The 22,042-nt window shown below is 37.1% G+C and overlaps 1 protein-coding gene across 1 annotated transcript in view; it reads right to left on the bottom strand.

Annotated features, from left to right (window-relative positions):
• Nucleotides 1-2,130: 2,130 nt before the first annotated feature.
• Nucleotides 2,131-22,042, bottom strand: part of LOC109927897 (band 4.1-like protein 3) — a 162,317-nt gene continuing 142,405 nt past the window's right edge. Inside the window, exons 19-27 of the mRNA XM_048595801.1 lie at nt 21,704-21,743; nt 19,337-19,641; nt 18,665-18,787; nt 15,264-15,668; nt 11,078-11,206; nt 9,629-9,727; nt 7,369-7,449; nt 6,555-6,671; nt 2,131-3,386 (exon numbers count right to left, since the gene is read on the bottom strand). Of these exons, the coding sequence (XP_048451758.1) occupies nt 6,561-6,671; nt 7,369-7,449; nt 9,629-9,727; nt 11,078-11,206; nt 15,264-15,668; nt 18,665-18,787; nt 19,337-19,641; nt 21,704-21,743 (1,293 nt within the window). The 3' untranslated portion in view covers nt 2,131-3,386; nt 6,555-6,560. The remainder of the gene's footprint in view (nt 3,387-6,554; nt 6,672-7,368; nt 7,450-9,628; nt 9,728-11,077; nt 11,207-15,263; nt 15,669-18,664; nt 18,788-19,336; nt 19,642-21,703; nt 21,744-22,042) is intronic.

Below are 22,042 nucleotides of genomic sequence, written 5' to 3'. Positions count from 1 at the left end.
TAGCCTTCCTTTGCTGTGTGCATTACTGTAATGCTGTGAAAATCTTTTAAAAGCAGCAACTATAATATGATTTTGAATGCACACAAAACCAAGGAATACAATTCAATCCCTCTTTTGGGGAAGACAAAGAAAAAATGTGTGTGTTGGTGATTCACATCGCTGGTAAATCTTGTATAATTTTGACTTTGGATAACTGCAAAAAGAGATATCAGCTTGGCCATCCATTAATGGAAATAAAAAGATTGTAAAACGGGCTGCCATCTCATTCCTGTCCATTTAATACTATTACATGAAGATCTGTCCCTGTGTTTATTTAACAGCCTGTGTTAACATGCATATTAATAATTTGAAGAGTATTTGCAGTGCAGCACGATAACGCTTTCAGAGGTAGCTTCAGTTGTTGCAGGTTGTACAGCATGGATTCATAGTACCAGATCATAAATTCAAGTTTCCCTGTATAATTACAATAACCACACTACATTGTGTGAAGTGCTTTGAGAAATTTCTTTGGCGTGTAAGATATGAAGAAAAGCTAGTCTTCCTTAAAAATATTTTTTAAGCAATTGCAAGACAAAATTCTGAATTTGTAAAATATTAATGAAGTCTCAAAAAAATTTTAGTTCCACTTTATAAAACGGAACTAAGCCTTAATCCAACTCTGAACTTCATTGTTCAAAGCGCCGTTAACTCCAGTAATTGCTTAAAGTAGCATCACATTGGAATTGTGCTGCAATTTCCTTTTCTCCCCGCTGTTGAAACTAAAACTCTCAACCTATATGTATTTGTGATCAATATCTTCAACATTCAGATTAAAGATACCTTGGTCATCTGATCAAACAGTTAAGCTTTCCACTTAGATTAACAAAAGTCTAATTTTCCTGATTCTTTTTCCTTCAGTCAAAAGGTGTAAAGAGTGTGAATAATTGGGTAGTGATCTATAATACTCAGCTTCTGTTCCCTTTACAGTGGCTTGAGAAGAAAAACAGAGGGATAGGAAAAATTCATTGTACAGTTCACTAAACATCCAATAAAGCAGGGGGCGGCCCTGTGCACATTAGACATCAAAACTGGAACATTTAACAAATGACTAAAGATTGCAGCTTTAGATATCCAAGGCCCCTATCTGAAACAGATAAAAATCACTTAACGCAAATAGAATCTTAGTTCCTGTTTCAGGAGCCACCTCTATAAATTAAAGATGCAACTGTTACTAGTACAGTGTTACATTCGAAATAGTCACATCTACATGTCATCTTGGAAACCAGTGGGGCTCACTGGAAAACAATTAGAGTTCAGTGAAATACAAATGTCTAATAGTAGAGCCTGAAACAACAGCAGTCCCAAAGGCCATTGCTGGTTTTGATGAATCGCTTTGGTAACAGCCTCCACCTAACCTTTCCACGGTCCACCCCTAAACACCTTCACCCCTCCCAAAACCTCAGAGGATGGCAGCCAGTAGTGATCAATAAGTTTACATCTGCTTTGCCAGCTTGAAGCACTTAGCAGTGGTCTGCAGCCCACTGGTCTAGTTTAAAAGTGGCCTAGTATCCAGTAAGTGTTTTTTTTTGTTTTTGCATTGTTTCTAATCAACCTGCTCAGAACTGTGATAGAAGAGCTTTATCTGGAGTACTTCGTATTCCAGACCACTCTAATTTGGTGCAAGGATTGTTCCTTGAACCCAGTTTGTACTTACCTTTGTTATCCAATTTTACCTCAAGGATGTTGGAAACATACATTCCAGTTCTATAAAAGGCTTTGTAAACAAAGGTTTTGTTTTTTTTTTAAAGTTAATAAATGAAAGAATACAAGTTTTACAGCTACATATAGCACATCAACTGGGAAGCTATTTTAATAACTTCATTTATTTTACAATATTGTGCTATTATAAATGTATTGAAGGACTTGTTGGGTTTGCCTGGTACGTCTTATACAAAAGACAGAACAAAATTAAATAAAGTAATAATAGTAAAACAATACATAATTTGTAATAGCTAACTTTATACAGTTCTTTTGAGACTCCTGCAGCTTTTCCAAATTTTCAGTAGGCAATTAGGAAAACGTCTATACTTTCAATGTAAAAATACAATGATGCGAGTTAGGTTGTTGGACAAAATAAGACAAAGCAGGCTGTTGATGCCTTTACCACTTTTATTTCACCATGAAGAAACATACATTCAACATTTATTACATTGCAGCAAAAAAAAAAAAAAATCGTACCCTTTAGTTAGCTGTGTGGTCTTCTGCAAATTATAAATGCATGATGATTTGAAAGCTTTCAATGGGGTTTGCAATTATTTTCTGTTTCATTTAAGGCTTTGCTCAGAATCTGGAGTCTACGCAGAGTGTTTAAAAAGAATCATTGCTTTTATACTCAATGATGAGAACGGAAGGTCACAGGTAGTAAACAAAAGAAATTCCTTCCAGAGCAGACACTTTCACTTGCAACATAAACCGACCAAAACAGACACTCAGTTTAAAAAGGAATACTGACATCTCCTTTTCTAAGGGAAGTAAACATTGACAACTATTGATGGATTAATCTACCTGGCCTTTTGGTTCTAACTTAAAAGATGTGCTCATCTAACAAAACCAAATTGTTCAAGTAAAATATATAGTTATTATATATATATATAATATTTCTTTAAAAAAAATCTGTTAGGTGACATTAAATTATGCCAACAAAGCACAAGATGCAGCAAAACAACTTGTTCTAATCTGTGTAAGGTTATTCATGTTTTCACAGGCATTACCATTGTATATCAAGGTTTCCAGTTATAAGCTTCAAGTTGCTTAGTATGATAATAGATATGGACTTACACTGCCATTGGCACATCTACTGTAAGGTATGACATAATCCTTCAATACAATTAACCAGATTTATGGTGAAAATTACTGTGTATAAATGAAACCAGGTACAATTAAAATGAATTACTGCTGACTTATTATCTTAAATATCAGCTATAGACTTTTTAAACTGGCAAAGAAAGGATTCCACCCGTGCCCCCAACCCAGCTTCCTTTTAAACATTAGTGCTCCAATGTATCCTTTGCCTTTTAAACTTGCTGATAAAATGATAACTTAAGAGATGTTGACACCTTACTATGTGGATTTGGAAAATGCTTTTCTCATTATTCCTGTTGTGACAAAGGTTTATTCTAATCATGCAATATTCATCTGCTGTTTCGATATGCTGGAATGAGGTTTTTTGCCAATGTTTTTATTAGTGAAAGGGGTCCTCATACAACGTGCTCCAGTATGCTTGGTGTGAAAGGTCATTAGTGGATGGATTCAGAACAAATGAAGTCATGTGTATGACTCCATTTAGACTCCAAAATCATTCCTAATGATGTGTATGCATTACTTCTTTCATGAAGATGTGGTTACTCCTGGAAAGGAAAATGAAACATGAAGTCCATTAATGAAACAGATTAATTGGAGGATTATCAATAACTTTGTAGAGAAGTATCAAAATTCATAGAATACGCAGTATGTTTTCAATGTTACTAAGTTACATTGTTAAAATTGCACAGCTTTTTAAGAGTGACAAGTATATTACAAATCCTCTCATGTTTACAGTTTGATACAGTAGAAAAATATAACAACGCAAAACTAGAACCCAGCATGAGGGAGAGGAGTCTCACTCAAAAGAGAAATAGAAAATGCAAACTTCCAGAAAGGTCCATAACAGCAAAATGCAGTGGTAAGTTACTAGGCAGCCAAATAAATCAAACAAAAAAAAAAATTGATAAACAAGTAAGAGGTTGCAACGTATTTTTAAAATGATGCTCAAAGTTAGATCTTTTTATGCGATGGCAGGGTTTTGCATTATTGGATCAAATTATAGCAATCCAACATGGGATGTTGCTGCATGATGCATTTTTTGGTGAGCCAACAGTGTTTGTTTTTCAGTACACTTAATGATTGGCGTGGTTTGAAAAGTATAGACATCTCTTATTATCTGGGCACATGTTTGCTCAGGGAGATGCTTTTCATTGACTTGTAATTTGCTGAAACAGTAAACCTTGAGATGAACATCAATTTGATTGGTGTGTAATCCAATCCTTCAATGATGAATTTACAATCAAACTTGCTGGAGCACTTATTAGAATACATCACAGCAAGTACAATGGTGATTCACATTCTGAAGCTGATGGTTAATACATTAATCCTAAGTGCTAATGGACATGAAGCTAATCAAATCTGACAATCTCCATTTTGGGCATAAGTATTTAAATTAATTATTGGAGTTTTTAAAACAACTTTAACAAGTACTAAAGCATAAGCAAATGAACAAAACTAGCTGATCAAGGATCTGCCGAAACCTGCGTAAATCCTTGACCAGAAAATAGATCCAGGGAAGGTACATGGACATCCACAACGAACTCATTTAAAAGGACAGTGTGTTCCAGGGCAGTGTGCTTTTCAACCATTCAGCTGCTTTTGTTTGGGATGAGGGTTGGGTTGAAGAAAAGGGCATGGGTTGCCTTAACAGTGCACACTCTACAGAAGTGTAGAACCACTGTCAAAAATTTATTGTATTGCGTGTTATCTGCACACAAATTGACTCTCATGGTTGTAGAGGTTGCTGGCAGTCTCAGTGGAGTAATGACCCATAAATTTACTGTCATGACTTCAAAATTCAATACCCCAGTGATAGAATCATTGAGGGGGTCCTGTAACTTTAAAAAGGGGTTTGGTTTTGCCATTTGTATATACCTACCTCAATTTCTGTCTTTTGCTTAATATTGAATTCTGTTTATTCTACTCAATATAATTGCCAAATTTAATTACCAATCACTAAGACAAGGCCTTTTTCAATTGTTGAAATTATCCAATTAAAAGATGCAGTCATTTGCTTTCAGTGAAAATCACATCAGCACCAGGTCACGGAATTGCACTGATCCAGTTTAAGGTGAAACAGCAATTAATTTTAGAGTGGCACAAGGGGTGGGCAATTTGGAGAGGGAAGCTGTGATAATGGAATTCTATTTTTGTGAGGGTCATGAACAGGAGCAGAGAAAATGTTGGTATTGTGCAAGTAATGGCTTGAGTAACCTATACCAATTATTTTGCAAGATTTGTCTTGGCATATGTTGTAGCCACACAAGTACTATGGCACAAGTTTCCAGCAATTTCCAGCCAATGTAAACTAGCACTAAATCATGTTTTTCAAATAAATCTTTTGCATAAAGTTAATTTTGTTAATTATCTTTCTGATTTTGATGGAGAAATAACAACAACAATTTCTGGTTCATATCAAGATTTAAATGGATTTTTAAAGAAGTATTTTATTAGTTTAAGCTAGAATTAAATAAAAACACTAAATGAAAGGATCATACAATTTCCATACATTGCATTTTTAAAGTTTTGCTGGGAGTTAACCACTGACTTCACAGAATATTTTACCCACAATAAAATATGGTCAAGGAAAGCATGGGCTTAATACATAACAAAGTTTTACTCCCAGATAAAAAATGAAGTGGAAATGGCATAAAAATGATATGATTTAGGACATGCAAAAGCATAGTAGAAAGACACATCAGTGGAATTGTGGAGGGCGGGACTTGGTTTCTTTAAATAACCATAAGCAGGCATACAAATCACTCTCTAACCCACAGTTTTCTATTATAGAGTGCTGCTAAGTCAATGAACTGTCTCTCAAGCTCTCCGTACCCATACTAGGAAATACTTCTGTATCACTTATGATCACATATTTTTCTCCTTCTCAAGTTGAGTGAACATAGCAAGATAGACCAGGGCAAATTGCAGATTTATACAGGTTGACAATTAGTATTGAATAGTATTCATCTGTAGCCAAAACCCTAACTTCTCAGACCTGAACCCTTTACACTGCATTTGTCTCAAATGTATAAACAAAAAGTCATCCTAGGAAATGTTAAACTTCACTCAAGTGACACATTTAAGTACTCATTAATTAGCCCTGGGGTTTGAGCTTAGGAAACAGATTAATAAACTATTTCAGCAATATAAAAAAAAAAGACTCACTAGATCAGCATCAAGCAATTTTACTTTCTAATATATTCTGGACCCAATTTGATTGACAACCATTACATTATAAAGGCAACAGTATACAAATTAGATCATAACATTTAATTTGGAAAATTAATGTGTCAGTCAGTGCACCAACTTGCTTCCATACACTATAAATCTACTCCACAGTAATCTCTTATCCCATCCATCTAATCCCTTGAAAGAAAGGTCTGAAAAATATTTTTTGATCTCCAAAAACAATTCAGTAAATAACAGGATCAGCTCCAGTACCATTATAACTGACTAACTAAACTGGTACCAATTTGTTTTTCATTGTCAACTAACAATTGTGAAGAAAAGATGCACATGATAAGTTGTAAGATTTTACATTGAAGTAAACATTGTGTTCAATTAGTTGTGACTGAACACATTACAGAGCATCCCAAAGCACTTGCCTATGGGTTATAGAGTTAAGTGGCAAATTAAAATCATAGATGTGCGGAGAGCACTACGGTACTGCACAGCAGCTTGTAAAATATCAGGCGGATGCAGTTTGTTCTTACCTGTGGTCAATCATCTCCGTCTTCTGGTGTGATCTCTGTCTCTTTGTGTACCACTACTTTGATCACAGACATATCAGGGTACTGCTCTTTGACCTCTTTAATTGCCTGAGCCAGGGCCTAACCCAAAGAAAGCCCCCGAGGTATAAAAACAGTAGGTGGGACATGCATGATCAGAAGCAGGATGGAGAATTATGATGACTTTTTCTCAATTACTTGATTGATGGAAATGATTGAAAGAAAAAACTTTAAAATTTCTACCGGAAGGAGCAGTAAGTCACACAATTGTAAGCTAAACATATGAATTTGACCTCATCCCTCTTGAATGTTGATTTAATTTTCATTCTGTAGTAACCTGTAGCATTTGAATGTTCCACTAGCTTCCATATTCATTGTGCCACAATAAGCGAACTTTTTGTATTTGCCCAAAACTCTGGCACAGCAGCTGACATTTGCTGGGACTGCTTACACACTCGCTCATTTACACCCACACTCCAACCCTTCCTCCCCCAAAAGCTGCAGAAAAATGTTCATGAATGAATTTGTGAAATCTGAAAGTTATTTCTTTATTCCATTCATGGCTTTGGCCGCAAACTTACTAGATTAAATTAATCTACCCGATGGGCCATACCATGACTTACAGCTCCTTTAATTTGAAATGCAGTTGCTAAATTAAATTACAAAGCATGCAGATTTTAATTCCTTTTTGCTACTAGCGTTTCTGTATACTAGATTAGTCTTTTAGATTAAAAGAAAAGCTATTTTACTTAGTAGCCTATTTAGATGCAAAGTGACCATACTTCAAGTGTGAACCTACCTGATCATGGTCAATGTCAGCATCCCCTGTGATAACAATTCGTTTTTCAATACGTGTTTCTGAAACTCCTCCTTTCACAGTCTATAAACAGAAAGTTGAATACAGTTAAGGTTAGATAAACCCTCATTACAATGAGTTCACTAGGGGTATTTACTGACAGGAACTGCACAAAGTTATAGGCTAATACCCTATAAATTAGGTTTTCGCAATTCTAATACACTTCCTACAGTGGCAGTACAGTCTTGTGACACAGTGGACATGAGTCCTGAGCCACAAGTTCTGGGTTTAAGTCACACTCCAGAACTTTGATGGCAACAGAGGAAGGTATCACGAAGGGGACTGACACTGCACTCTGCAACAATGATCTAGTCATCATGATCCATGTCAACAGCAATGGCACAGGCAGGGCATGAGGAGCTAGGCACAAAATTAAACGTTGAACATATTTCGGGCAAATAAGATTAAATATGATAACTAATACATGGTTTAAATGCTGGAATGCCAGAAATTGGTTCCAGTTCATGGGGCACTGGCATAGCACTACTGAAGAAAGCGGGATGTGTACCCTCGGGATTATCTACACCAGAACCACGCTGGAGCCAATGGTTTAATAAGCCACCTAACCAGGGAAGTAGACAGGTTTTAAAGTAAATAGTTTGGGAGGTGTTGGGGAGGGAGGGGGGAAAAGGGAGAAGGGATTAAATTTGAGAAGATGTGGAAAAAGTAAAGATGCAAGGCAAGAGAAAAGGTATTAATATTTAATAAATGGACTGTAATAGGAAAAGGTACAGATTACAAATCTGAGTAAATCGACAGATAAGGCTAGAGGTTCCAAAGAAGAGAACAATGGTAAATAAACTAAAAAGGTCTGTATCTGCATTCTGAGTATTCAAAACAAAACAAAACAAATGAACAGATAGCACAAATAGAACTACATCCTGTATGATCAGATAACTATGACAAAGACATGGCTGGTATTCTCTTAGTAAAGGTTTGACAGGCCAGGCCTGTATCTGCTGGAGCTTAGAAGGGTAAGAGGTGTCTTTGTTTGAAGCACAGAAGTTCCTGAGGGAGTTTTGACAGTGTATATTTGGAAGTGATGTTTCCTTCTGTGGGAGAATCTAGAACTAGGGATTCTTGTTTAAGCATCAGGGATTGACCTGATTTGAACCACAGATGAAGAGAATTTATTTCTCAGAGGTCCGAGTGTCTTGGGGATGCTTTTACTCGAAAGACAGTGAAAAGAGAACCTTCGAATAGTTTTAAGACAGAGGCAGATCAGTTCTTGATACCCAACAGGGTGAACATTTAGCAGAGGCAGGCAGGAATGGGGAGTAATCAGATCAGCGATCATCATACAGAATGCTGAAAGAAGCTCGAGGGTGAGTGATGATGGATGGCCTCTACTAATTGATGAGATGACAATTGTAAGAAAACCACAAGAGGAATCTCAAGATGCTATGAACTAGAATTCATGACCACAAATAATTGTTCAAGCAGAATCTGGAAACTCTGATTAACTGCATTAAGTATTGTGTACTGGATATCAAGTCCAGAGTTACTTTTTAAGAGAAGTGCAGACCATAAACCTGTTCCACGGTTACTGTTCTCTTATGTAAAGCTCCAAACAAATTTACAGCTGTCTCTCTGAATTTCATAGGCCATATTCCTCAGTGGAGCACATCTTCTGGACACAATTTATTTTCATGGCACCAACAGTATCAACCTCAAGCTATTATAAAACACTACCTAGGTGCATAGTATTTAATTATGTCATGATACACAAATTCATGCACAGGTTGTGGGATATCAGTGTTCCTCACAATTCCAATATATCATCATTGCCGTTCTAACTGCACAAGATGTCACAACCGACTGAATCCCTTCCTAGTAAGGCAAAGATACCCAGACACATCTAATACATTGAAATAAATCTACAGACAGTAAATGAGAGTACTGGCAGGTCTAGGAAACCTACTTCAGGTACAGGTAGGTCTCTCTTTGATCAGAGCAGTTCAATCTTTAAACTCCCTGACGACAAGAGGCGTTCATAAACAATATGTGGGATAATATCTTAGAGTATTGTCAAGACGTGTTGTAACACAAAAAGAAGTTCTCAAAAGTGGAAAGAAAATACAAAAGACTGTCAAACGAAAATGGAAATGGGGAATTTTGTGTACAGTGAGGTCTGGGCTGCAAGATCAAGCTGCAAATTCAAAACCTATTCTAAAGTTAGCTGTTAAAATGGAAATCAAAATACCTTAGTGATGTGTGTAGTGGTTGTAGTGCTTGAAGTTTCTGAGGTGATCGTTTGAGCGCTCATTAGAACTCCTGGGTCACTGTCAGCTGTCGAGTCCAACTGACAAAAGGAAAAGAAATTCTGATGAAATTTACCAACCAATTATTAGAAACAACTGAAGCTGTAGCAAGAAAAAAAAAATTTGCCCCAGTTCTCTGAATGACATCTCTTTAAACAGACCTTCTTCCTACAGTTAAAGAACCTAAGCAAAAATATTGTAATGAACAGTAACAAAGATCCCTGTTGGAAGTTCGTATTTATTATTAATTGCTCATCATTAAAATCTCTCCTCGAAACAGAATTCGCAAAAGTTTGATTAGCAGAAGTAAGCGGACTGAACTTTGTAACTTGAAAAGTTTTAGTTATTATTATTTCTATTCTTTTCTATCATAATTTTCACGTCATTTAAATAATAGGCATTGTTTCTTTTCCAGGGTCAACAGTGGTCCATCACATATTGACTTTCCACTCCCTGGGTTAGCTACGACACTGAAAATTTATCCACTTGTCTCATTTGTTTATATTTCAATATCAAAACTGCTTCTATCAGCTACAGGCTTTCACAACTGCAGGTGAAGCTCCCTCCTTTACAGTATTAAGACAGATGTTTTACATTTTTTCAAACACATTTAATAGCACTAGCTGGCTACTTTAACCTTGCACTTTGTGTTAAATTCCTTCATGCCTGTCGTATGAGCTACACAGATTTTCCACCCTACTTGGGTTTCTATCAGTCATAGCCCATTTGTGTCTCCCATGCAGTCACAGCTGCGTCCCTGCATTTTTGACACATTTACTGCAGTAGCAGCCCATGTGCTGGCTACATAACAGCCTCACTGACAATGATACTAATATTACTTCTCAACTCTATTGAAATTCTTCTCCACGTGTGGAATTCTAGCTATTAACTATAATACCTGGTCAAACATTTCTCTGGACCGATTTGATACCAGCATTGTCAATTGTTTTTAAATTCTTGATGCTCCCAAAATGCACAAATATACATAAATTAAGTAATATTTTAGTGTATGTTTATCAATACTAAGGTAAATTGACTAGAGGTTACTAAAATTTCCTTTAATTTGCTTGTGCATAGCACTAAATTGTTAAGTAAATAGAAAGAATGGTGATGCACAAATTAGCAAGGAAAACCCCCATTAAACAAATAATACCAGGACCAATTTTTTAAAGATTATTTTTATGTAAACTACAAATGGTAAAACAAAGAACTGCAGATGCTAGAGATCTGAAACCAAAACGAAATTGCTGGCGAAACTCGGCAGGTCTGGCAGCATCTGAGCAAAGAAAGCAGAGTTAAAGTTTCGAGTCCAGTGACTCTTCATTAGAACCTATTTCTCCAGCAATTTGCTTTTATGCACTGCACAAGGCTTCCCTCAACAAGTATGTTACCTTGGATGATTCATAGGTGATTGTTTTAGTCTCGGTATGAACTACAGGCACATCCTTCGTGCAAATCTCCTTCCCGTCCTCCTGACTCATACTGCCAAAACTGACAGTTTCTGTTTTCACCACAGGTGGCTACAGGGAAAAGGACAAACAAAACTCAAATGTAAGCAAATCTCAAGGCATTTTCATTCCCAGCATTCATAAACTGATCCTTTCATAATATTATACATGCCATATCAGTTTTAACTTGATTTTACAAGGAGGGATTTTTCTTCCTACTTGGAGAGGCACTAGGAGAGTGCTGCATATCAACTTGCCCCAGTACTGCATTATTGTTTCTGGCATTTGTTGTTGAGTGATGGAATTCACAAAAAATGCTGATAACCATTGGAGACCTGTGTGTTTACATTGGGTATTTCCCAAAACATGGTGCCTCAAACTAGTGACACGTTATCATTCCACATTTTTATGGATCTATGATACTTTATCTCTTAAGGTCCAACCAATTAGGTCTAGGAACTTGGGAATAATTTTTAACTGGCTCCAGTTCTAAGAATACTCATAAGGTAGCAGAGGTCTTGATTATTACTGAAGAAACATTTTGTTATCAAAATAAACATTTTATTTTTCCATTGTTTTACTGTCATGTTATTAGAATTTCAAGTGGAGTTAACTGGAAAAATAAGGAGATCAAGGGTTACGTGGAAAAGACATACTTGATAGCCAAACAGCCTAATTATGCTCCACTACTTCATGGTCTTTTTGGCCTGGATTTTGCAATGAATGTTAAACTGTGAGCATCTGTCATTACTTCTCTGAACTGAAAGCAATTTCTGGAGCCAACACACACACACAGTTAAAAGCAGAAATTTAAAAATTTACTTTCATGACTGCACACTTCACCAGATGTGTGACTGAAGTCTTTGTAGACTGCAATCGATTAGAAATGACCAAATGGACAAGAATTTTCTCTTTTTGCTTTGTAATATTGCTGACTAAATCCATGAAAACATTATGCTTTATTGCAGAGGTGTAATTAGCCTATTAGTATGCCAAGAAGCTTTATTTGTGTAATGTCAAATTTGCTGTTCTGATTAAAAGATACGTTAAATAACAGAGATTTTAAGTTTGATATTCCAACTTCCATTGCGCAAGGCACAGGAACTTACTACCTTTTCTTCAAAGTGTATCAAAAAGTTAAGGATAATCAGTCCATTTTAGTTCTTGGTTTGCTACTGTCATCTTGCTATTTTGCACACTGATCAGTAGGGTGCACACTGATCAGTAGGGGTCTTAATCATTTAGCTACATCCAAAAATAAAGTAAGCTGCTTTTTATTTTTGCCCAGAGGATCCAAAAGAAAAGTAATGATTGTAGAAATATTCTGGTATTGTCAAATCACCAATCTTATTTTTTTTTGCATCACAATAGAAAGCTTTTTTTCATTGAGTAATGTTATCCAGAATGAAAACTTTAAAATGATACATATTTAAGTCAACAACTATATCTAAGGGTAAATGTAGTAAAGCAGGCATCCAAAAGAAGCAGAACAATCATGGAACAAGATCTAGTATTATTCTAGCAATTAGAGGGTTTGTTTCTTTCAAGTGGACACAAATGTTAAAATAACAAGGGCAAGCAGTCATGAACTGCATTTATTTCAATGTGCTACAAATAATATTCCACGTATGACTGTGCATGGCACAGCCATTTAACTTTTCCTTCATTATTCCTCTCCTAACACCACAAGATCATAAAGTATCATGTAGCCCTTCAAGCCTGCGTATCATGCAAAAAGATCACAGCTTAGCCTGGACTTCATGTCTACTTTCACACTTGAGCCTCATACACCTCAATCCCCCTCTAGGCTCTCAGTCTAGAGTTGAGAATGCCAAAACTTTGCAGTCCTTTGAGTGAAAGCATATCCCTCGCTTCAGTTTTGAAAAAAAACTACAGCCCTAGTTCTAAACTATCCAGGGAAACAATAGCTCACCATCTACTCTTAAGCCTTCTTTAAACCTTTTATGTTTTAATGGTCCGCTCTCAAACTTTCTGAACTTCAGGCTATTTAACCTTATAGGGGAACCCCTCTCATCGCATTAGTCAATACAATGATTCTTTGATGTACTACTTCCAAAAGGTGAATATATCATACATTAGAGTGCATTTTATTTCTTGCCATTGCAAAGAAGGTAGACCAAAAGAAGAGGAAATATAAATGTGCAAAACAAACCTGACAAGAGTTTGGTAACAGAGTTTAATCCTCTCTTGGACAAATCAGAACAACTTCAATCTCTAAGTAACTGAAGTATTTAGATTGGTGAGGCGATATCTGTATTCTTGCTAATTCAATAATGTCCTGTTGAGTTGTATTAATACTTGCTTATTCTTCTACTCCAAACTCCTTGCTTTTTGTACTTGCATTCTAACTTGTCCCAGATTTAAAGAAAACACAAACTGAAGCACACCATCATTTTGGCAGACATCTGTATGTTTTTGAAAAAAAGAGCTAACTTCAGTTAATCCTTACTAATCTATTCTTCCTGGTTTGTCTCTTGAAAACCCGGACACCAGTTTCTAACATCTAATTCAATTGTTAAGAATATTCGAGGATAGACTGCTGTTTTGTTGGTCCAGATTTTCAAGTTGTATTGAGGGTTGAACTGTCAGCACTCGTCATTACTCTGTAATAGCAACCTCTGCTATCTGCCTAGTGCGTGAAAATTCACAAGCTGTTGTCAGTCATTCCCTGTTGTTCCATCAGGAATGCTGTTGACGTCCCACAGAAGACAACCATCTGGAAACCACTGGTGTGATGGAATTTTCTTTTTTTTTTTAGAAACATGATCAGTTTCACTGTTAAAATTCTGGAAAATATACTTTGTTAAATGACTGCATGGATTTTAAATGGTGTATTAAGTCATAACCGTTTTCTGGGTCACCTTCTGCGGCTCAGAAAACCTCTTTCTAGAATGTCAAATTTCTCCTTTTTGTGATAAAAGTCCCTTGACTTTAATTTGTTAAAAAAATTCTTTTAAAGGTTTTTTGCCATTTGATCACCTACTTAATCTCATGTCCGTATCCCAAGTTTTATATTGCGCTCTGTAAAGTGATCCAATTGTGAAAGATAATTAATGTTTTGGTATCTGAGAATTCTTCAGCGTTAACAGGCTGCCTAGCCTGAATGATGGCATAATTGATACTGGACAACATGTATCCCCTATAGCTGGCCCCCCATGAGGTAATTCATTGTGTTTCTCAAAAGTCCGAAATATCACTGCAGACATCTTTCTTGGAGTTAAGAGAATGATCACAAAATCCAGGCCATTTTTTTCCTACTGCAATTTATTTGCCCAAAGTACAATAAAATCCATAGTGCAGAAATTGGGCCAAAACTAAAAACAAAACAAAAACTCCTAAGAAGAGTTTAACATTCACCTGGATAAATCAAAACAACTGACTTCTGAAATAATTTGCATAGTTACATTGTTAAAGAAACAGTTATGTAAATGTTATTCAGATCTTATTAGAATATCAAAATAACTTATCATAAAAACTTCACCATCTGACATTTGGAAGTATTTGATCTTGGCAGGAAAGAATTTGAAGTTTCAATCATGAACCCAAATGTGAATTGGTGCCGGGCATTTACAACAATTGGATTTGACTGCAGCAAAGAGAGACTCTGAAAATCATATCCCAAAGAAGACAGCATCATATCATCTAAAGTTAGATCAAAAGCACTGCAAGCTTGCAGGAGGCACTTTGTTAAAAAGCTGCAGGAGAGCAAAAGTAACATCTCAAAATCAGTGTGATGAGATGATAGCATGCTGATATTGGGGGTAATTTTAACATAACTCATGCAGGGTGAAAGTTTAAGCTGTCCATTTTTCATCTTGCCTGATTTTACTTAAAAAAACAAAATTCAGCTCTGGCCATTTTCTTGCTGGCCAGGTGGGATTAAAATGACCTTTTAGGCTTCTAATTGACAGTGACAACAAAATATCAGCTCTGCATTAAGAAGTGCTTCAAATCACTTGAATCGATAGCTACAAATGATAGCCAATCTCTGCAATCATTGCATTGCAGTGTTCTATGCTATTTTCAAGTTAAATTCTTTCCAATAGTATAGTAGAGCAAATGAGAATGATTAATAATGACAGTTGTTGAGGTGAGTGAAACCAGTTACCTCAAACTGAGGTTTCTCTTCAGATTTATCTGAAGGCTTGCCTGTCATTTCAGCCTGTTCCTCCCACCCTTGAGCAGAAGCAGGTCCTTCTGCTACTTCAGCTTTCGCTTTATCCACTTTGGGACTTGCCATCTCCCTCTTGTCCTCTTTGGTCTCCACGGTCGCCAGGCAACTCAGACCCCCTACGTCACCAGATGTGTGAGCTTTGCCCAACTCGGCTATAGTATCCCACTCAACTGCTGCCAGCTTAGCACATACAGCAGAAGCATCCTTGCTTGCATGCACATTCATCACATGCTTTTCTTCCATCACCATTGCTTCCTGCATTTCCTTCATCGTCTTCTCCTGTTCGTGGGTTTCCATTTGCACCACTTTGGAACTTACTTCCCAATTCATTTCAGATTTCTAGAGGAGAGAAATAACTCCGCTATGACAATATGTAGTAAATACATAACAATTTTGCAGGTAAACAATTCAGACTAAGGCATAATTGTCTCCATCTTCCTAAATCCCTATGTGACCCAACCATATACTCAGTAAAATTGAAATTGAAAAGCATATTAATCAAAAGCGTACTCGACACTGAATATCAGAAGCATTGCAAAATTTTAAAATCATTTAAATTCATGAATATGGTAGTTTATTCAGTGTGGGAGGCTTACATAAATTGATTTTCTAAAAAAGATCTTCCTCACTGTTCTTTCTTAAGCATGCTTTAGGTGTAGAATACATACAAAAGAATGTTTAATATAAATATGAAAATGTAGAGGCATTTTGAGTTTTCTCCAATTATTTTCTTCCTTTTCCCAGCAGATTTAAACTCCCATGCACCACTGAAGAACTTTACATCCCTTAGTTTATCTGTACATATGACAATATTCTGCACTAGTAAAATTTTCAAAGCAGCCATGGAGTTGAACAATACAACATTTGTGGAGTCATAACAGAGTGTGGTAGGAAATAGAAGTAATTACTAGAAGCATACATTATTCCTGAAACTGTTCTGGAGAAGAATTTCAATTGCCACAATTCTCAGCATTAGTAAGTATTGTTGCAAGTAAAAATAGATAAGAAGTGCCATGCTCTTTAAATTAAAATGAAAGCAAAAGAAAGATTTTTCCAAAAAACGAGTCAGACAATCCACCAACCCTACTAGTGATTTTATTTGCACTCTGCTTGGTTTTACTTAATAATTAAGCTGACATTTGCAGTAAAGACTTGAGTGTGTGCCAAACTCCTAACAGAAATACTCAGTGCCAGTATACACTTTGTACTTGAAAAAAAAAATGCTGGAAATCACAGCAGGTCAGGCAGCATCCATAGGGAGAGCAAGCTAACATTTTGAGTTTGGATGACTTGATTACTATTTTTGTGTTTATGACTTTTGACAAATTTTTAAGTTTGAGTAAATTAGACAGAATAGAAAGTTATTATATTAGTGAATTTTAACTTTAGGAACTTAGTCTTCCATTGAGCAAACCCATACTAGTTAATGCATTCCCAGTCTCATTACTAATCAAATCTAACAATTTGTTTATTATTTAAAATTAAATCATACTGAATATAAATACATTTAAACTCAGTTAAAAGTAAACGAACAGAAATGCTAAGTTAATGGCACTAAACTCACCAATCATGCAGTCATGCATTTCAGAAAACAGAAGGCACGAGCTATCAAAATTAAGCAAAAACATACAGCGAAATGACAAAATATGGGCCCAGGAGTTATCGTAGAATTATGACAGCACAGAAAAAGGCTGAGGTCCACTGTGGCCACATCAGAACATGGCAACTCTGCTAGTCTCAATTTTCTGTCCTTTCATGTAGCTATGTAAATATTGTCTCTTCAGTTGCTTATCCCATTCCCTTTTGAGAGTCATGATTTAATTTGTCTCTGCCACCCTCTCAAGCAACACATTCCAGATCCTAAATACTCGCTGCATAAAATAATTCTTCATGTTGCCCTTGGTTCTTTTGCCAATTGGCTTAAATTGGTATCCTCTGGTCCTCTTGGAGCTGCTCGTGTCACCACTGTAACCTGAAGTGCAACAGAAAATCAGTTTCTCTCACTTCTGGCAAAATTGTGGTGACCAGCAGGAGCAGCTTCGAGGAAATTTCCAGCATAAACCTTTAAGGACTCTAATGCATGTACTGGTCTCTGTATTTGTCATTCTTGCTGGTTAGCCTGTGCACAAGTGCTACTATCGCCAATGCACTGTGAGGAAACTTCATTTCTGTGCATCTTCTGGGTTTAAATAAATTCCAGCTAAAATACACAAATTTTTTAAAAAAGATGACCAAGGTAAAACTATTGCCAGCACAATGACTTAAACAATAAATTTACTACAAATAACATGTAATTTAGCTTTCAAGAAGCATTCTTAAAATAAAATATGCAATCTGACAAGATGACCTAGTTGCAATTGTATGTTGCCAAAATCCCAATGTACTCCATACAGCTTCTCACACATTCAATTGGATATGCAATGTGCTTCAGGTAATCTCAAATCCGATGACTATGAAGAGTAGCTGGTACCACCATTCAAATGGAGAATGCATTATTGCTTAAAGTCAACAATGGAAACACTTCACAACACATTTTTCAAAAAAACTTACCAGAGTGAAGGTAAATTTTTGTTGTTACAAATTAAACATGACAGCTCTGCAGCTTCAGCACAGACTTGCCACAATTCAAGTTCCTGATCACCAGCTGCTTCACTGTGAGAAAGCACCAAGTGGAGGCCAGATATCCCCTACACAGATGGAAATTTGAGGGAGAATCATTCCCGGGTTCACTGTCGCAAATATCCTGGCCCCGTTTGAAAGTGACATTAGTAAAGACCTGGAAAAAGTTGTTTTCATAGCAGAAAAAGTTGCCAAACCCTGGAGGATGGCCTGGAGTTAAGGGATTAGAGAATAATCTGCTTCAAGCAACCCAGGAAAATATCATAGTGACAATTTTGAAAAACTGGTTTCAAAATGTTTTGGATGCTTTAGTTTACACAAACAAAGTTTGGACATGGCAGAAGAGGAGGTTCAGTCTAATTGCGTATTCATTTTTCAACTGGCATAGGAAGGCAGTGCAACATGAGGATAAAAACGTTGGGTGGCCAATGGTAGCAGTTGGAGGCAGGAGGAGATGTGGTAAAACATCTAAGGGTATATCTAGAGTATATAAAACTGCTATGGGGGGGGTGATGTGTGGCATGAAAAGAAGATAATTTAAAGGGATAAAATGCTGATCTCTCAGAGAATAATCCTTTCAAATCCAGTTTTCAAAAGTAAAGAAAAACGCACTGGCAGACAAAACAGCACAAGCATTGAGAAAGAAGTGGAAGCAAATAAAAAATGCCTTGAGCTCGCTTCAATGCAATTAATTTCTGTAAGGAATAAAAAGACACCTGAGCCCAGCTGTATGAAGAAGAAGAAGCCCATTCCTTTGCATCCATTTGTTTTCGAGCTGAATCTATTAGATTGGAGACGTCTACATTTTTTGAGGCTACTTCCGAACCAGACTGCTTTGTCTGTGTAGACACAAAGTCAACATATAAAAGCCAACTGACATATATAACTATGTAAACAGAGACAGAAAAAATCCAAGTTAGATATACAGATTGAAGAAATTTGAAGAGATTAATTATGCCATATGGGAAGAGCAAAAGGGGAACTGAAAAGAAGTGAAGGGAAACAGCCAACAGGGAAAATAACAGTTAATACTCCAGTACATCACACATTTCAGAGATTTTACTGGTCTGTAGGGATGTGCATGAGAACCTTGAACAAACATTATCTATGCAGTAAAGAGGTGATGGATCTATCTGCTGAAATGCAAAGGGGTGTATATTGAGAATGTCTACATTTTAAAGGGCAGTGTGCCTAATTTAACTAAACAGTTAGTAATGCCAAAAAGAAAAAAAAAAAGCACAACTTATCTTGGAGGACTGTCTTGGGGATCTGGGTGCAAGCAAAAAGCAGGTAAACTCAATGGTGGCCTTAGCTATTTAAGCATACCAAAGCCATGTCGCCTGAAAATCATGCGGATATTAAGACTGAGTGTCAAGCACAACAGTTACCAATAATCTTGATCCTGTTGACTCAGTAAAATAGTGGGCTGTAGCAATGGTAAACGTTGGCTCTTCATCAGTCTTCCATTTGGTCATTGAGGTCTCATATTTCTGCATTGATGGCTCCAGAGGAGAGCTTTCAAATCCTTTCTGTCTCGCAGTCTCTTTAATTTTCAGTCTACCTTCATCATCACCTCTTTTTGTTTCCCCCTTCTTTGAAATGTCAGTTCTTTCCAATGTGGACAGCATAACTTTCTGCTGTTTGACAGATGACACAAAATCTACCAATGTTGTTTGGATTACTATAAATAAATCTTACCTCATCTTGAGCTTTACTTCCTCCTCTACTGACAGGGGTCAAAACTTTAGAGATTCATTTTTAGATGTTGGCATGATTGGTGTTCCTCTCACCACTCCTCCCCTCCTCCCCACCACCCTTTTGTGATTTTTCCAAAGGTACAGATTTTGATTGTTATGTAAAGTAGGTTAGGAAGTAAGTTTTTTTTTTATATATACACACTCATCAAACCCATCCCTTCTCCTTTTAAATTTGCAAAATTATCAGCTTCAAATGCATTTTGAATCCAGAGGCAAAAATTTGATATGGACAGCAATCTGGCAGAGTGGGTCACTGATCTAAAGAATTTGCTGATTTTTATTAGTTATTGGATTGGACACTGGTGGACCTCATGGCAAGCAGGTATCTTTTTACCAGGTTACTGTCCACATGATACAGCCAAAACTCATTACCGATGTTTCCATAGAAATATAACCTTTGGTCAATGGTTTTCTCAGTACTTGAATCTTAGTTTGTGTTAATGGGATTTTAAACTTGTGCAATAAAACGCTTTTCAGACAGCAAATCTGTAAATTCACAGCATTTATGACAACATTGTACTTGCTTCTGAATAGATACATTTTTAACTGTAACATTACAACAATAGACCAACAGGGTACCTCCATTAATCTGTTTCAAAGGGGAAGTGCACTAGCACTGTATGATTCTGTTGTGAGAACAGAACAGATTACAAAGTGACATGTTTTCAAAAAAAATCACTCACATTAAAATAACTAACTATCTAAACAAGTAGAACACCTTACACGCTAAGCATTCAGTGTGGAAATCTAAGTAGAGCTCAGGATATAACAGCACTATGAACTGAAATTATATTGTGTGGGTGTGCAGAAATCCCTGGAACAAGGAAGACCTTTGCTCATGTCAAGAGCATACACTTGGGTTCTTCTGACTGTGGGAGTCTGTTATGCTGCAGCTGTCACAAGATCTGGCTGACCAGGAAATTCTTCTGCTCTCACGGCTTGTAAGCAGCATTTCATACTGTTTGGCTTTCTCATGACACCTTCTGTTGTCACCAAGTGCTGAGGTGGGACTTCCTGCCCAAAGTTAAGGATGCTACCAATGTATCACAAGAATTCTTAAGTGTGCTGTCTAACAGGATTACACAATTACTGAAGATGTATATGTAATATTCAAATATACATTTTATGATAAGAGAGAGGACAAGAAATGCTCAGAGCTCTTAGGTTATTTGCTGGAATAGCCCCAACCAAAGTTACAAATTATATCCTCTGCAACTATGATTGTGATCATTCCTCATCTTCCATGCAACCTTTGACACAGCTATAGAGTCATACAGCACGGAAACAGACCCTTCGGTCAAACAGGTCCACACTGACCATATCCCCAAACTAAGCTAGTTCCACCTGCCTGTGCTGGCCCTGTATACCGCCAAACTTTTCCTATTCATGAACCTATCCAAATGACTTTTAAACGTTAGGCCTGTACCTGCATCCACCATTTCCCCTCCTGGTAGTTCATTCCACACTCAAACCACTCTGTAAAAACATTGCCCCTCATGTCCTTTTTAAATCTTTCTCCTCTTACCTTAAAAATACACCCCCTTGTTTTGAACTCCACCACCTTCGGGACAGGATGCTTGTCATTCACCTTACCTATGCGCCTCGTGGTTTTATAAACCTCAATTAGGTCACCCCTCAACCTCCCATGCTCCAGTGAAAACAGTGCCAACCTTTCCAGCCTATTTTTATATCTCAAACCCTGCATTCCTGGCAACATCCTGGTACATCTTTTCTGAACCCTCTCCAGTTTAATAACATCCTTCCTGTAAAAGGGCGACCAGAACTGCGCACAGTACTCCAGAAGAGACGTCACCAGTGTGCCACATCCAACCAATTCCAATATCTCAACTGCTCCGATGAGGAGGAATGCAACAGACAAAAGATTTTGACGGACGCCCTCATGAGAACAGGATACGACGCTCAGCTCATCGATCACCAGTTCCAACGTGCCACAGCGACAAACTGCAACAACCTCCTCAGAAGACAGACACAGGATACGACCGATAGCATACCCTTCATCGTCTGGCACTTCCCCAGACTATGCCATGTTCTTCGCAGCCTTCAACATGTCATTGATGACGACAAACATCTCGCCAAGATCATCTCTATGCCCCCATTTCTCACCTTTAAACAAGCACCAAGCCTTAAACAGACCATTGTTTGTAGCAAATTAACCAGCCTTCAGGACAACCCCGCCACGGAAACCGCTGCAAGACATACCAGATCATCGACATGAATACTACCATCACACGAGAACACCACCCACCATGTAAGCAGCAGAGACTCATGTGACTCGGCCAATGTTGTCTCTCTCATACGCTGTCGGCAAGGATGCCC

This window comes from Rhincodon typus, chromosome 4, assembly GCF_021869965.1.
Source record: "Rhincodon typus isolate 14 chromosome 4, sRhiTyp1.1, whole genome shotgun sequence".
Lineage (NCBI taxonomy): Eukaryota > Metazoa > Chordata > Chondrichthyes > Orectolobiformes > Rhincodontidae > Rhincodon > Rhincodon typus.
The sequence above is the reverse complement of the archived record's forward strand: the minus strand, read 5'-3'. Positions and strand labels throughout refer to the sequence as shown.